The sequence below is a fragment of the Talaromyces atroroseus genome (genome assembly GCF_001907595.1).
Source record: "Talaromyces atroroseus strain IBT 11181 chromosome Unknown scaffold_1, whole genome shotgun sequence".
Classification (NCBI taxonomy): Eukaryota; Fungi; Ascomycota; class Eurotiomycetes; order Eurotiales; family Trichocomaceae; genus Talaromyces; species Talaromyces atroroseus.
The window spans coordinates 2,143,907-2,159,351 of record NW_017971433.1 but is presented as its reverse complement, the minus strand read 5'-3'; the positions used below and the strand labels follow the sequence as shown (position 1 = coordinate 2,159,351).

The 15,445-nt window shown below is 48.5% G+C and overlaps 5 protein-coding genes across 5 annotated transcripts; all 5 read right to left on the bottom strand.

Annotated features, from left to right (window-relative positions):
* Positions 1 to 555: 555 nt before the first annotated feature.
* Positions 556 to 1,410, bottom strand: UA08_01832 (hypothetical protein; the record flags this gene model as incomplete). Its single annotated transcript, XM_020261540.1, has 4 exons — positions 556 to 612; positions 690 to 899; positions 1,090 to 1,179; positions 1,285 to 1,410. The coding sequence occupies 4 exons, from the start codon at positions 1,408 to 1,410 to the stop codon at positions 556 to 558; spliced, it is 483 nt and encodes a 160-aa protein (XP_020122997.1).
* A 392-nt stretch (positions 1,411 to 1,802) lies between these two features.
* UA08_01831 (hypothetical protein) lies at positions 1,803 to 4,242 on the bottom strand (the record flags this gene model as incomplete). Its single annotated transcript, XM_020261539.1, has 3 exons — positions 1,803 to 2,151; positions 2,278 to 3,355; positions 3,405 to 4,242. The coding sequence occupies 3 exons, from the start codon at positions 4,240 to 4,242 to the stop codon at positions 1,803 to 1,805; spliced, it is 2,265 nt and encodes a 754-aa protein (XP_020123678.1).
* A 635-nt stretch (positions 4,243 to 4,877) lies between these two features.
* UA08_01830 (Benzoate 4-monooxygenase) lies at positions 4,878 to 6,748 on the bottom strand (the record flags this gene model as incomplete). The annotated part of the gene is made up of 4 exons (XM_020261538.1): positions 4,878 to 4,997; positions 5,091 to 5,502; positions 5,581 to 6,387; positions 6,447 to 6,748. The coding sequence occupies 4 exons, from the start codon at positions 6,746 to 6,748 to the stop codon at positions 4,878 to 4,880; spliced, it is 1,641 nt and encodes a 546-aa protein (XP_020123679.1).
* Positions 6,749 to 7,351: 603 nt separating this feature from the next.
* On the bottom strand, positions 7,352 to 11,008 carry UA08_01829 (hypothetical protein; the record flags this gene model as incomplete). Its single annotated transcript, XM_020261537.1, has 5 exons — positions 7,352 to 8,926; positions 8,988 to 9,789; positions 10,266 to 10,326; positions 10,652 to 10,902; positions 10,995 to 11,008. The coding sequence occupies 5 exons, from the start codon at positions 11,006 to 11,008 to the stop codon at positions 7,352 to 7,354; spliced, it is 2,703 nt and encodes a 900-aa protein (XP_020123553.1).
* A 552-nt stretch (positions 11,009 to 11,560) lies between these two features.
* UA08_01828 (hypothetical protein) lies at positions 11,561 to 14,473 on the bottom strand (the record flags this gene model as incomplete). The annotated part of the gene is made up of 1 exon (XM_020261534.1): positions 11,561 to 14,473. The coding sequence occupies one exon, from the start codon at positions 14,471 to 14,473 to the stop codon at positions 11,561 to 11,563; it is 2,913 nt and encodes a 970-aa protein (XP_020123552.1).
* Between the last annotated feature and the right edge of the window lie 972 nt (positions 14,474 to 15,445).

Genomic DNA, 15,445 nt, shown 5'->3' with positions numbered 1-15,445 from the left:
GGCTATACGAGAAAGAACTTTCAAAGAAACCCAAATACAGATGACCATACCTATGGATTAATGTGCTGTTGCTGCTGAGCTTTTCTCCTACAAAATAGTATAAAATGAAGTAAACCTTTGAGCGTGACGGACCTTTGGGACTATACAAGCCCTTAATAATGCATATTGGGGTTAGATGACATAGTGCTCATGTATATCATGATAAATTGGAAACTGGTAGGAGGGAGAGAGAGGCGAGAAACAATGTAAACAGATGGGTAGGGTGAGAGATAAACAATGGGGTAAAGAGCGAAACGAGTCTAGAGATATTATTAAAACGATTCATTGTATAATCGCGCGCTGTGCTGGCCAGGTCCTTGAAGATGAACGCATCCATAGATGGATGGTTGAATTCCAGATTTAGAAACATCAGTTAGGGTTCAAACCCTTTCTGCCTGAAACCATTGTTACCAAACCCAAGGATAGTTTTACATCATCACGTGGAATATGTCTTTATTTATCACTCAATCTATATATACATATATCTATTGACCCTATCTCTATATCCTCTCGAAGCTATTCCGATAACCAAGTAACCCCATTTATCGCCGCCTCTCGTTTATCAGCAGCACTCTATACCACAAACCATCAGCCTTTACCAGGCACCCAATATGGTTCTGAAAAAAAAAAAAAAGAAAAACAATACGAACCTGCATCTGTGCCGCTAAACTCCCCTTTGGAACCATTCCTCCCGTGTACATAGCCTCCAACGACTGTGCCTCACTGGCCTCCTCCTTCGTCACATATACCGGGCCCGGATCAGGATCAGCTGGGAGTCCCAATGCCTCATTACGATCAGCAATTGACCTTATCTGTGCTGAGACGCTGGCTGGGCCGGGTGGGCTATTGAAGGCACGACCCTAATGATAATCAAGAATCTTTGTTTAGTACAAAAATAACAAGTAAATAGAACAAAACAGAACAGAAACTAGTTCGATTGATTAAAAGAAAGAATGTCCACTCCGGGGCCAAACTTCCCAGCATGGTTAATGTAGCAGACTCGTCTTCATCAAGGGGAGTGCTCGATATATGAGCATGGATATAACGTACTTCTGCAGACTGGATCTGGCGAGCATCTTCCTGGGTTATATGTGATGGAGGCTTTTGTGCGAGAGCATCAAGTCTCGCGTCGAAATTCATCTGTTTTGAGGACAGGGAATGTGCCGTTGCTGGACATAGTCAGTAATAGACCTTACCCCTGTTTCTTTGAAGAGGGGCTACGATACCTGCTGGACCGCCTTTTACCGGTCCACCCCCAGTCAATTCGCTCTCAGCCTGAGCGATGCTGGAGACATCTTCCGGAGTGAAGCGCTGGCCTGCAGTGGCTGCGCGTTTGATCTCGTTAACCGTGGGGAGATCTTGGAACGACATCTTGCAATTTCCAACAAAAATGCTTGCTCGCTGACGAATAAAAGACACTGGAATAAAAAATAAAATAAAATCACAGATAATGAATGAAATAGAAGCGGCGTGGGTAGTGAAGTATAAGCGGCCGAGTGATGTCAGTATGCGCGGGTGGTGGCCAACGGTCGCCTCGCTTGGACAACGCCATTGCAATATATTTCTATATATTATTTACAAGATATTATAAAATACAAGTGTGATTTCTGTCTTTTGACATTCCTAACAACTTTCTTTCTACGCAATTGTGTGCCTAGGCAAGTTCCATAAAACTATCACAAACTCAAAATATACATATCCATGCGGATCAAATTCATGGATATATGCAATACGTTGAGCTTATTTTGTTGCTATATATCACTTCAAACATGGTAGAAGCTCTTGTATCTCCAAAATCTCAAGAAGCGGTTCAGCTGTTCAGAACTAAACGCGATGTATCCAATATCCGGAGCATCTGCGAGGGCCGCCACTGTATTCGTAGAATCATAGTGCGGCGTATCTTGACTCGTCTGGAACCGTGTCAGGTCAGCCCAAACCTTCTCTTGAATAAGAGGCATCAGAGGCATAAGTGGATTGTCGCTATTTTTGGGATCGTGAAGTCGATTGACCCAATCCCAGTATGGGATGCTCTCTACTGGATATCCAGCGTCATTGATGACACTGATCGTCTTCTCTAAATTGACTGAGTCGGCCGGATCAGGAGCAACTAGACTATATGATCGGCCCAAATTGGAATGTTGAGAGGAAATGTGCAGCATCGCGTCGCAGACATAATCCACCGCCACATATTCCATTCATTGCCGGGGCAAGTGAGAAAACGCTCGAATCAGAATCGACCCAACCATCAGACGAGCGAAAAAGTCATCCGGATTGCCGGCACCTGTCTTTGAATCTCCTGTGACGAATCCGGGACGATAGATTGCTGTTGGAAGGCCCCGATCGCGAGCAGTACGCACCATTTGCTCAGAGCACCATTTGCTTGCGGCATATCCGATATCGTATGGAAGACCTTTTAGATTCGGCTCGAGAGTTTCGTCTTCCAGGCATTTCCGTGTCCCGAGAATCAATCCATTGGGACCCCAGGCATCGATGCTGGAGGTGAAATGAAACGCCTTACGTCGACCGCTCAGGGCAAGCTCAAGCACATTCTTCGTGCCTAAAACATTGGGTTCAAAATGGGCCTCGTACGGTTCGCAGAAATTTACTTTCGCTCCCAAGTGGAATATCACACTAGCCAACTGACTGAGCCAGGTGAATTTGTCTTGTGAGAGCCCAAGCCGGTCTTTGGAGATGTCTCCATCGAGTGCGGTGAGTTTTGAAAAGCTGGAAGCAGTGTCGTCCCAGAGATTATATTTCTTCAAAGCCTCTTCGACTCGAGTACGAGGTCTCATCTTACTCTTTGCCCGTACCAGGCAAACAGCTTCTTTCACTCGGGGGTGGCGGAGAAGCCTGGCAAGGAAGTTGACGCCAACAAATCCAGTAGCACCAGTCATGAATACTCGGCCTTCATCCTTTGAGGTCCACTCCGGTGTCTCTCCAAGTATGATGCTGAGGCCGTCTGCCATGTGTGAATCTTCTCTCCATCGCTCGGACTGGTGCCTTGCCACGGCACCCTCAGCGAACTCATTCAAATAGGCAACAAATTCGACGAATCGAGAATTCTGGTGAAGGGCCCTCATGGAAACAGACTTGCCCGTTGTCATCCGCAATCTGCTGATAAGCATCGCTGACTTGATTGATGAACCTCCCAGCTCAAAAAAGTCGTCTTCCTCCTTGATTATCGGTATTCCAAGCAACGACGACCAGAGATCTCGGACCATGGCCACGAATGCCGAATCCTGAGTTTCATTACCGTCTTCGTTTTGGACTCCTTTATAGTATCCCCAATAAGCACTTTCAAGTGCTTTCAGATCCACTTTATTGCTTGGAGTCAGAGGAAAACTTGACATAGGTATTCCACAGACGTGTAGGCGGCCCCCCTGACTCCAAGACTGTGCGCATTGCCAGTGGGCTAGCGACCTCGCCCCCGGTCAAGACCTCACGGACATCCTTAAAAGCCGTGGGGCAAGCAAAGCCTGTAGCATTGAAAAGAGAGGTTGTTAGAAGAACGACAGTCAACCGCTTCTCGACAATGAAGCCCCGAAAAGCAAATGGATCTATGACAATCTCCCTGGGCACAACGACCATTCTAGCACCATCAAGCAGGGTGGCCCATACTTCGAACAGCGAGATGTCAAATCCAGAATTGTTGATCAAAGCAACGCGATCAGTCCTTTGGAGTGGAGTTACCATCGTTGACTGGGCAAGACAAACCAGGCTAGTTGGCGTGATTTGAACTGCCTTTGATTTACCAGTTGATCCGGAGGTGTAAAGAATATGGCTGCGAGTTGGTTCTCTCAGTGAGACAAGACCGGGTGACGAGTCCTCCAGACTAATGGCGCGAGATTCGATTGGCATTGAAATGATAGAAAATCCGAGGTCCTCGAAACCGGTACTAGCAATCGCATAGCGAACTTTGATATCGTCTAGCATTTCCCGAATGCGAAGCTTGGGCAGCCCAGGGTCTAGGGGTACGCTTGTCAAGTTCAGACGAAGAAGGGCAACTTGTGCAATTACCATCTCAATACTGAGGCCATGGATCACTGCGATTGCCTCTTCCGGCTCCAACGGGTGCTCTTGGATAGCACGGCCTAGGGCGTCAGCTTTCTGCAAGAGATCGTTGTATGTGAGGGATCGTGATCCATCCTCAATAGCCAACGAGCTTGGGTATTGACTGGCAATCTCAGCTAAAAGGCTGTTCATCTTTTCGAGTGAGTTCTCGAGCTCGTGTGAATGATAGAAGCTTTCCAAAGAAGTGTTATTGGAATATATTGAGCTCTGTATACGCTACAGAATCATGAAGTTGAACAGCTTTCCTCGCCATGACATATGGGTCATAGCTAGATTGGTATGTAGCTAGCGAACTGGGAATGTTCCATATACCTGATTTCTCATACAACATCCTTAATTTCATCCAATTGTTAACTCCAAGGATATAGTATCCGCTAAACTTGATCATGCGTATAGAGAGCGGCATTTGAGGTCTATCTATTCTTCGCAGTCTCATAAGCAGGCAATATGGTCTTCAGTAAATTCCAAAGCTCATATCATGCTTTGCAACATTCCGTCACTTCGCTTGTGATTGTGTCAATGGATAGTGGAAGTGATATTAATGGATTTGATGATGGCTCCAGTTCCAAGCTCAAGCAATAGATAACCACCAACTTATACAAATTTACTCTATAGTTTCAAGAACAGCCCTAGTGGTTTTGATGAACATATATACCTAATTAGGCATTTTATGGGTAGAACGGGCTGACCTCAAACCAGGATCATAGCTTAGCCAAATTTTGTTAGCTTGGTCTAAAATTAGAATATTACATATAGCATGTAAATACCTAACCAATTTTCAGGTTCGTATGAGAATGAGAGTCTGAAAATTGAGTCAATTCTTGGAAATGTGCCAAGAGTGACCACCAGTTCCGAATCCGGCTGATGCCAACAGAATGCAGGCCAGACTAAAATCACAAACAAAGGACAATGTGCCAGTAGCCATATGAGCTAAGCATATGTTATGCATTATTATGCAAAACCCGCCGTCTAACACCGACCTTCAACCCCAACGGCTTCCTCAAAAATCCTTCTCGCGTCTCCATCGGATGATCCTGCTCAATAACAAACTCGAAATTCCGAAACACTGCACCCACGATACACGTCAACTCCATCTCTGCCACATTCCGACCTACACAGGCCCTCGGTCCCGTGGAGAAGGGGATAAAGGCCGCTTTTTGGCGCGCCGTCACCCGGTCCGGAGCCCAGCGATCAGGCACGAAGGACTCGGCGTCGGGGCCCCAGATTACGGGGGAGCGGTGGATCGTGTATGATGGCACGGAGACTACGTCGCCGGCATAGAATGTTTGTCCGCATATGTCAACGGGCGGGTTGCCCGGTGGGATTAGACGAGGGAGTCCCAAGGCAGAGGTGCTGTGGATGCGCATTGTTTCTTGAATGACGTATTGTATGCTTTTGGTTGTTAGCAGGCGCTAATATTTGTAGAAATTTCAAGCAACACATTGCAGAAAAGAAGGGGGAAACACTGACTAAAGTACATCCTTGAGCATAGCATAACTCGGCACATCGACACCCTCCGGAACGGCCTCATCAATGACCTTTTGCAGTTTCTCCATCACGCCTGGAGTGCGGAGTACCCAATAAAGGAGCGCGCAGGAAGTGTTGGAGGTCGTATCGCTGCCTGCAATAAGTTGCGTAAGAGCTTCTGCCGTGAGTTCTTCGCGTCCCAGATGCGCGCCCGTCTCGTCTCGGCCTTCCATCAATCGAGCGAGGAGGTCTACGCGGGTATTGTTCTCGATAACCTCTGGCTTGAGACGCTCATTCACACGCGCAATCGCAATTCCAGCCAGATTCTGAACGGCCTCCAGGCCTTTGCTAAAGAATGCATCTGGCAGATACGACGCATACGGTTTCAAGCCCGGCAGGCATCCCAGTGTACCCGAAACCTCGCCCCTACGGTTCAGAACCTCAATAGCAGGTGCATAGGTCGGTGGTGAGTCGGGCGTCTTGCGCACCTCGGCCACGTCTCTGCCCTTGGCCAACATGCCGAACGGGGCGCCAAAGGCCAGGTCGCCAATGATGTCAAAGGCAAGATAATTAAACCAATTCAGCGCATCAATCGAGGCATAGCCGCTACGAGGATCTGTCTGGTTTTGGCAGATGGTGCGCAATTGAGTCACAAAAAGCTCAATGTTTGCGTGAATGTATTGCTCGAATTGGCCCACGGACTTTGCGCTAAAGGTGTGTGCGACAGTCTTGCGTTTGCGGGTGTGCTCCGCTCGATCTCGCGTGTTGAACAAGCCGCGACGAATCGAGACGAATGCATCGTAGTAGTCGCTGTTTCAGGTCAGTTTATTTTCGATGGTGATGGTGATGGTGGTAAGAAATGTATTTACGATTTCAAAAAGCCATTGCCGTGCCCGTATATGGCTTGAATTGCAGCGTCGTCGGCAACACTGACGTGGTTGGGCTGGATGCGCACAAATTTTCCGTGCTTCTGATGGGCCTCATGCACCGCCAAAAACCGGCGGCCACGACGACACTGGTAGAGAAGCCAGAGATTTGTAAAAGCAGCAGGGAAAGGCGCAGGCAGGGCAATCCAGTGCGACTTGGAGAGATAGGGCAGCAGGAAATAGAACACACAAAGGAGAGGGATGGTGTAGGGGGTGAGCAAGAAGGCGAAAATTGACTGCGACATGGTGTTGGAGCAAGCCAATTGATACACTGATGAATGCCCAATGGATTGGGGTCTGTGGGATTTGGGTACATACAGCAAGAGAAGATCTCTCAAGTCTGCTGCGATTGAAGCGATACCAGAAAATATATATACTAGTCTACTTTCGGCTAGCCCGTGGGAATAACCGTGCTCGGCCCAGAGACTCGGGACTTGCTCAACGCTCGCGGCACACGACCAGTCCAATCAGCATCGCCATCCATGGGTGTGCGAGGAGGCCTAAGGCACGTAGTATGGATGCAGTGCCATGAACAACTGCCGGCATTCGGCACCGGCTACAGACAGACACCTAGGCTTGCAGTCGGAAACGCGGCAGGCTTGGCTGGTGATGCTTGGTTGTTAGTTTTTTATTTTTATTGAGGATTTCATGACCTCATCTGCGCGTGTATCTCAACAAGGGCATTCATTGTTCAAGACAGTTTTGTGTGCATTACATAGTATACAATGAATGATACAATACACCATACAGTGCATTGTGTGCCTGAGGCAGCCAGGCTGATCCCCCGCGTTTCTCCGCATTCCGAGGGATTACATAACCAACTAGTAGATTTGAGTGAGATGCTGGCACTACCACACATCGCCCTCAACGCGAAACAGCCCTGATTTCCTCTTCTCAGCCTCCCACCGTTCAATCCACGCCTTCATCTTCTCGCGGGACTTGGCATTGCCCACATTCACCGTGGGAATGATTCGCCCAATACGTAACGCGCAGCAAAACATAGTCAATTCTCGGAAAGAGCTATGCTCGCTGTACGGCACCCCAAAACACGACGCTTCCTTGGTGCTGCCTCGCTGGGGCACGAGATCCGTTACACTGTAGGAAGTCTTCCAGTTGCCGGAATGAAGCACATTGGCGACGGGGGGGTTGTCAAGAAGACGCCCACCAGGTGGTCGGTATGACCAGCCCGTGGGGCGGAAGCCAACGACGCGAGAGAAATGGCCCTTGAACGATTGTAGATAGTCAGAAAGGGTCTCCGCGCGGATCTCGAAGAGGATCTGCATGTGAATCTGCGCTTCCAGGGGGTTGTCCGTGAGAAGAGACGTGAGTTCGGGGTCCTCAAGACAGGCGCAGACACGCTGTTTTTGCGGCGGCGCATATATCTTGCATTTCAAGGCTCGAGCGATCCCCAAACATATGCGCTCTTTGCCAATGCTATACGTTCCAATCACCACCAAAAGGCGTCCGCGTGACGATGATGTTGAATCCTCCTTTTCTCTCCCATCACGTTCCTTAGTAGAAAAAAACTTGCTCATTGCATTCGCTCCCTTTTCCCTTTTGTGGAGCTCGAGGACCTCTCTGCTGTCACCATGCTGGTCGCTTAATCGAACACAAATATCTGCACACGCCTTGATGACTTCCTCCTGGTTCGGGAAACTATATTTCGGATTGAGATAGGTGGTATCTAGATAGCAAACGTCGATGCGCTGCTGTCGCGACTGGCCCGAGGCCGTGTCCACGACTTGTGGCCTCAATAAGGGATGTTGAACATGGGCTGGGCAAGCGCGAAAGTCGCCGCAATGGAGCACACGATGGACACGGCCGTTGTCCATGATTTTCTCAAACAAGAAAAGAGAACTTCCTGGGCAATGATTTGCAGGGATCATTGTAACGTAAACCCCTTTCGTATTTGGAACCTCGGTCTTCTTCTCAAAATCGAGATCAACAACGTATTTCGGGTCGACTTTAAGCTGCTGCCGTACAAGGTTTCCCGTGACCTTGCTACAGTATATGGGACCATGACTCCACGAGCCAGTAAGACCGCCATAGTGATCGCTATGAAAATGACTTAAGAAATATGCCTCGCACCCTTCAACAGAGCCATAGCGAAACGCATCCACTGTAATGAAAAGCCCCGGCAAAATCTTATAAAAGGGACATGTTCGTTCATAAGCTTGTTTGCCTCGCGAGGCTACTTCGTTAGCTGCAGCTGCAGCCCACGCCGAATCCTCGGCATTCCCAGCCATGAGCTTTGCAAACGCAGAAGTCGTACCGGTGGACCCCGTCGTAAATGGATTTCGTTGCGCAGGTCTAGCTATTGCTGCTTTTTCTTGCCGTGTCAAACGAGGAGCTGAAGGTTTGCGTTTTTCTGGAAGAGGTTGCGGGTTTCCATCCAAACATGCATTTACGTGTAATGATGCTTCCTGAATAAAGATATTAGACAAGTCGGCCTTAACCCTGACCCAGTCGAGCACGAGCACTCACAGAATCTGACTGTCCCTCCAAACTAGCCTGACATATTGGACACGATGGCCTGTCGTCTACCACGCTACCATCCAACATTCCCAATGCACTTGCTTCCTCTTCCATCCATGGCTGTTCCATGAAGTCTTCTCCTTCTAATTCGTCTTCTATATCATCAAAGTCATCGGCCACCGCACTCGATTCATAGTTGCTAGTGGCTGCTCTTACCAGTGGTGGGGGTTCGAAGGCTAAGGTTTGATCGACATTTTGTTCAGGCCGTGGCTGGGTATTATTCGTGTTGTTGACATCTGTATACGATATGATATCGTCGTCGTCTTCCTCGCTATCAGATTCATCGATGAAGGGGCCCCTGTGTTCTTTTTCTTTCCTATTGACAATTAGGGAATCAACTTTCCGCTTTTTTATTGACCCCGCGTTTTCGTTGAACCGTTCGGACTCGGGCTCCTTGGAGTTATATGACTTCTCGGCAGGACCCGCATTGCCTATCGGATTCAACTTCTTGGATGTCGTCGTTCGTCCCTCATCTTTAATATCTACCAGATTCTTCCACGAGCGCTTCGTATCCTCAACAAATAACCCAGACTCCTCCTTTGGTAGAGCGTCATTCTCTTTCCCATTATTATTATTGTTGTTCGCAGATCGTGAAACGGTGACTCCGAATTCGGTCAATCGAGGCTGTTTCGAATTGGGAGGATCCGTCTTCTTGAAGAAATTCAGAATGCTGGTGTTTTTCTTGACCGCAGACGAACCTCCTCTCGCTGGACGTAGCGGAGTCCGCTTTGCAGCCGGTGTGGTCGTCATCCTGCCCCAGCCATAAGCATCAGCAAGCACTGGGGGTGTTTGAGTTTGTTGAAATTAAAATGAAATAACGTGACGCCCCTCGAGTATGTCGGGTTTATCGGGACCCACTCGTTGAATAACTGCGCGCTATTGGTCAGTCTGACTCTGGCCGCGATATCGCCACTGCATATTCTGATAAACTACGAAGTGATGAAAATGCTCAACATTATACTGTGTTTATAGATAACATCAAGGCCTGGAAAAAGTCGTGGAGTACGGAATTGCTCTGGGCTATATCGAAATCAACTGGACCTGCAACTGCACCCAGCAGCCAAACAATTCGTCGATCCTCAGTTGAACATCGGATATATAAGTCGTTGGCATATCATCCATCCCTTCAGTGTTGCTGATAGATCTTCTTTGTATTGTCTTTATTCATTCGGTCTCCTCGTGTCATGATACCTTCATGTCCTCCCTTCAATGGCATATTTCACGCACATGTCCATTGAAATTGCCGTCATGGGAACTAAAATACCACCACCATCATCCTCAAAGGTGTCTGTATCATGCAACAAATGCGTATTATATGCCCTACGTTTTTGCAGGGCCCATCGTCAATCATCATTGGGTATCTTTTCCTACTACCGACGGAAGTTGTGTCGAAGAATAAGAACATCTAATTTCTCTTTCCCTTCCATTCGAACTTCGCATGTTATGCCTTGCCTACCGCTCATCGAGCTTTGTTGGCTTGGTTTGCAGCCTCTGGAGAAAGAGTCCATGTCAGTAAATAGGCAAACCAAACTCCGTATCCGAGCACACAGCACAGAAAATCCACACAAAACACAAATGACTGAGTAAGCATTGAAAGGTATAAAAGGACTAACCTCGCCGCGTCGCATCCTCCAACAGTCCCCGATCAACCTCAGCCTGCGGCAAAACAACGTATCGGACCACGCTCCCACGAATAAACATGTTCTTCACCGACGACAAATGCGGATATTTATCCAGGTCGAGCACATCGACATCATCTAGCTTGATGTTGAGGTATTGGTCGACCGACTTCAATGTGCCGCGGATGCGGATGTCGTTTTTCAGTTCGACGGTGACGACGTGGTTGGTGAGTGTTTTGAAGAAGCTTTTATTTATTTAATAAAGAAAGTCAGCTTGATACATTATATATAAGATGGTGTTTTTGTTAGATAATGTGTCGAAGAACGCAATTCTTACCTGAAAAACAACATCGTGCTAGAACGTTAAAGACAACGACTTTGACGGAGGGGTAGTAGCGCGAGAGTGAAATGACTGGGTTTATCGCATTTCTTTCCTTGTATTTGTCCCGAGTAAAGTAGCCTCTTAGCGCCAATCTATCAACGTCGATGGAGGATAAGAGAATCGCAAGCTTTGCTGGTTTTCGTTGGAAGTTCTGACTTGCACCGGAAAGCTTCACTATCCTATCCACTTAGAGGTCACGTGATCTATACCCACGATGGCAAGATGATCAACGAATATTTACTGGATAATTCCAAGAACGGAGGCCAGAATATATAAAAGAACATGTCCTTTACGTCTCTCATTGTTTGACGTCCAAGGTTCTAGAGTTTGGAGTGGATACAGGGCAGTGTGAGTCCAAAGGAATTCCACGATGTGATGCTGGCAGACAAGGCAAAGGAAAAGAAATTATCAGATTTGGCCACTTGGCAGCTATAACAACATGAGGGGGTATATTTCATAAGATTGAGTGATAGACATGAAAAAGGTAGACAGAGGGGGAAAAGGAAAGACAGAGAGACGGCTTAATATCCAGATAACACTTCACTCATAGTCGACCTTCGACGCTTTGGCTTCATAGCCCAACCACACAAACAAGTCCAGCCAGCGTTATGCTTACGACCCTCATCAAAAACCCCGCCCACGCCCCTCAAGAGAACATCCTGCTCCTGTCCCATTTCCATCTGCAGCTTCAACAACCACTGCTCCCACATCCACCCGCCAAGCAAGCCCGTCATACTGGCAATGTCGGCCGTGCTACCGACAGGCCCTTGGATAGCTTCACAATCGATTTGACTTTTGACTCTAGGGTTAGGCGTTTCGCGCATTGGCTCCGGTACAACAGGCTCAAGCCCCATGGGGAGAAATAGCCAGGCTCGTTTCACATCCACGAAATGGCTCTTCTGAAGACGACCTAGGAATGCCCGGGTTGGCGACGGATCATAGCCGCGTGTCTTCAAATTGAATGTGAACTCAACAGACGCGGCAGTCCCTACGGGTCCCGCACGGGCAATTGAAGAGTCTATTGTGAAGAATTCGAGGTATCCGCCGGGTTTCAAGCAGCGATAACATTCCCTCAGACAGAGATCATATTCATCTAGTTCCTCGCCCGCGGGACGGTCGACCTTAAGAAGAGCATGCAGAGATCGAGCAGAGATTACGTCGAATTGACTGTTGCGGAATGGTAACTTCCACAGACAGGGCACAGAAATCCGTCGGTGGTTGGGAGGCCCCTTGATATGACTGTTGACTTCTTGGCTCTTGTTGACGACCGTGTATATCTTGACATTGGGGTAATCATGAGCGACATGCCATGCCCACCCGCCAGTCGCTTGGCCACCAAGATCCAGGATCCTCAAGCGACGTTTGCCAGCTGTCTCGGGGCTTCCTAAAGGGTGGGTAGCCTTGGATAGTCGCTGCGCGGCGGGACTAGAGATCAATCGACCACCGTTAAGATATCGCAGAGCATCAATAGCCCACATCGACTGACATAGTTGTGAAAGTACCATCTGTTCTTTCTCCAGCTTAGAAAACAGAGCTTGATCTGCGAGTACTTCTGCAACCACGGATTTGCGTGGTGATTGTGAGAAAGGACCTTTATAGGGGGGTCGTTCGGGAATGATTAAGTCAAACTTGCCCAATAGCGCAGTCGTGTGCTTCTGAGGAAGAGCAAGTCGACCAGACTGCACAGCATCAAAACGGGTATCGCTGTGGAGGAAAACATCTCGGCGGCGGGTTTGTTGCAGGACAAATTGAAACCCGCGCCAGTAGATAGAGTCCTTGCTGGCTGTTTCTGGAGGTGGTGGAGATACTATTGCTTCCTGCACAGTCTCTGAGAACCGGACTGATTTTCTGGGTGGAGAATCCGCTGAAGACGAGGTCGGGCGGTTCTCGACATCAGGCGAAGTTATCTCCGTCTCCATCTCCGTCAGCTCGTTCGCGGGGTTTGTTTCGCGGAGAGCAGACAAGTACGATCGCTGAGCTGCCAGCCAGACGCTAGTTCGGTCGAGGTTAGCAACGGCTTGTCGTTTCAATTCTTCATCATAAGCCTCGTCGTACTCATATACGACTCCAGATCGGTCGAGTTCCTGTACATCGGCAACGGGACTATGGCTGGAACTGGAGTCGTTACGCCTGTGTGTAGGAGGGATTCTAATGGCTGTAATGGGAACAGCAGTAGGCTGATCATCATTGAGGGCCTCTTCTACGACTTCCACAACCTGCTCGACAACTTGGCCCTGATCTTGGCCCCAGGGGAGATCGTAGAACCGCGCAGCAACTGCTGAAGTTGGCGGATTAGCTACACTTGGCAATGACCACGTATAGCGTGATTTGGGGTCTAGCGATGAAAAGAACCCGCCGGGAGAAGGAATGCTTAGATTCGTGAAGCTGTAACCAGACAGTTCAGAATCGGGGGTTGCGCTCCGTGGACGGGTGGGTGGTGCAGAAAGCTGCCACATTTCATCATTTTTCTCGGATGTCTCCGACCACGGACCTGGCGTGCTATCAAGTGGAATATGCTGGAGCGTGGCGATGGCGGCAGGAGGGAGATTTATCCCATCAAGCTCGGGGCTCTCGGGTTGAACTGGCTCATAAGCCAAGTCTTGTGTGTTGGCTGACGGCATGTCTCTCTCAAATCCGGAAGGAATGGCCGGAAAGCTATCGAGCATAGGATTCCAATCATCGACTGATGTTTCAATTGCTCGCTCATCGTCAGCGGTCAAGTCCGCGCTGGATCCACCAGCGCTGCTTGGGGCGTTGGAATCATGCCGCACTCGAACTATTGTGTTATCCCAATCGCTATCATGGACTGGGCGTAAGTCCGGTGTTGCCGGGGAGCTGATGTTCGATATCTGATCCGAAGACAGACTCCCATCCAGCGAAGGAGGGGCGTGCAGTGCAGGGACAATCCCTGGAATCATTGACAATGCAGCCGGAGAAACTGGAATTTTAGGAGGTGGTGTCGGTGGCACAGGCGAGCTTTTGTGGGGATTTCTCAGAGACGGCCAGAGAGTGGACGTTGGAATCATGAGGCTTGGATACCGGTTCCGACTGTGAGTGGAGTAGGTTGAACTTCGGATAGACATCGATGCAAGACTGCTAGGCCGGCTCTCTGTGAGTGAAGGACAGGACTCCTCATCGTCTGTTGCGTCGTAGAGATCATCAAACGACCGCATCCCCTGCTGCCACTCCTCATCGGAGCATGACGAAGACGTTGTCGACATTGAATCGGCTGGAGTCGAAATCCGTTTCGCCGTCTCTGGAGAGAGAGCCATGGCAATCTGGATGGAATGTAAGCTCTGCCTTGCTAGTTCATCCTTCCGACTTTGTGCTCCAGGGGAGTTCTCGTTCGCTTCAATTATGGTATTAAGTGATGGTTTGCGGGCCAGCCGCACAGGCGAGCTCATGGTCGTAACCTGACGACGATAGTCTGCCATGATGCTTAATGGTGATGCCAGATCACTTTTCTTTTCTTTTCTCTTTTTTTTTTTTTTTTTTTTTTTTCCCTTTAGGTTTTTCTGTGTTTTGGCTTTTGGGTTTGACTCAAAGGATATTAAGAAAGAAGTAAGTTGGGAAAAAGGATCTTTGTCCTGATCTCGGAAACCGCCAAACAAGAATTGCAATTTCAACAGCAGAGGGGTATCTCACGATAACATGATGTATCCGATCAACGGAATACAACTTCTTTGGCCAGCAAAGAAAAGAGAGATCAGGACAAAGATGCCGTAGAGAAGAGAACAGAGTAGAGGAGTGGGAGAGCAAAAGCACGGACAGGACGGCGACGCATCTCGTTATAAGGAGATAAAAAAAGAACCATGATCTCACACGGTGAGGGGCCCGGGACAACCAGCAGCGTGATGGAGGAGGCCACCGGGCCTCGATTGGTGGCAGGCAGGATCTTCTGCAGTGTGATGCTGCAAGAAGAGGTGCGTCTGCTGGTCTCCCATTGGGCGGCCTGTAAGCGCCGGCGTTCTATCTTTAGCAGTTTAAGCGTGACGGGCCGTCTCGCCGTGCATGAAGCCGGCGCTTCTGGCCACTGATTGGCCGCTCTATAAACAAGCCATATTTTTCTTGCTATTTACTAATCTTGTAGCATTTACTCTTGATTTTTGACTGGATATGGCCCAATGCTTGCATACACTGGCCTAACTCGGCTAACCTGTTCTTTTTATACTGCAACTGAGGGTAATAACGGAGTAAACTTCTGCCTAATAACTGCTTGGATGCCCGGCAGAGACTAATTAGTACTTGGATAGACGAAGATAATCGAGGCTAAGTACATAAAAGATTAACGAGACAAACCAATCAATCAGTCATATATCGATCTTGACTTGTAATTTAGTTGATAAATCCAAGAGCCACTTGGGTATTAACTTTCTCAAATATACTTCTAATCGCCTTTACTGATC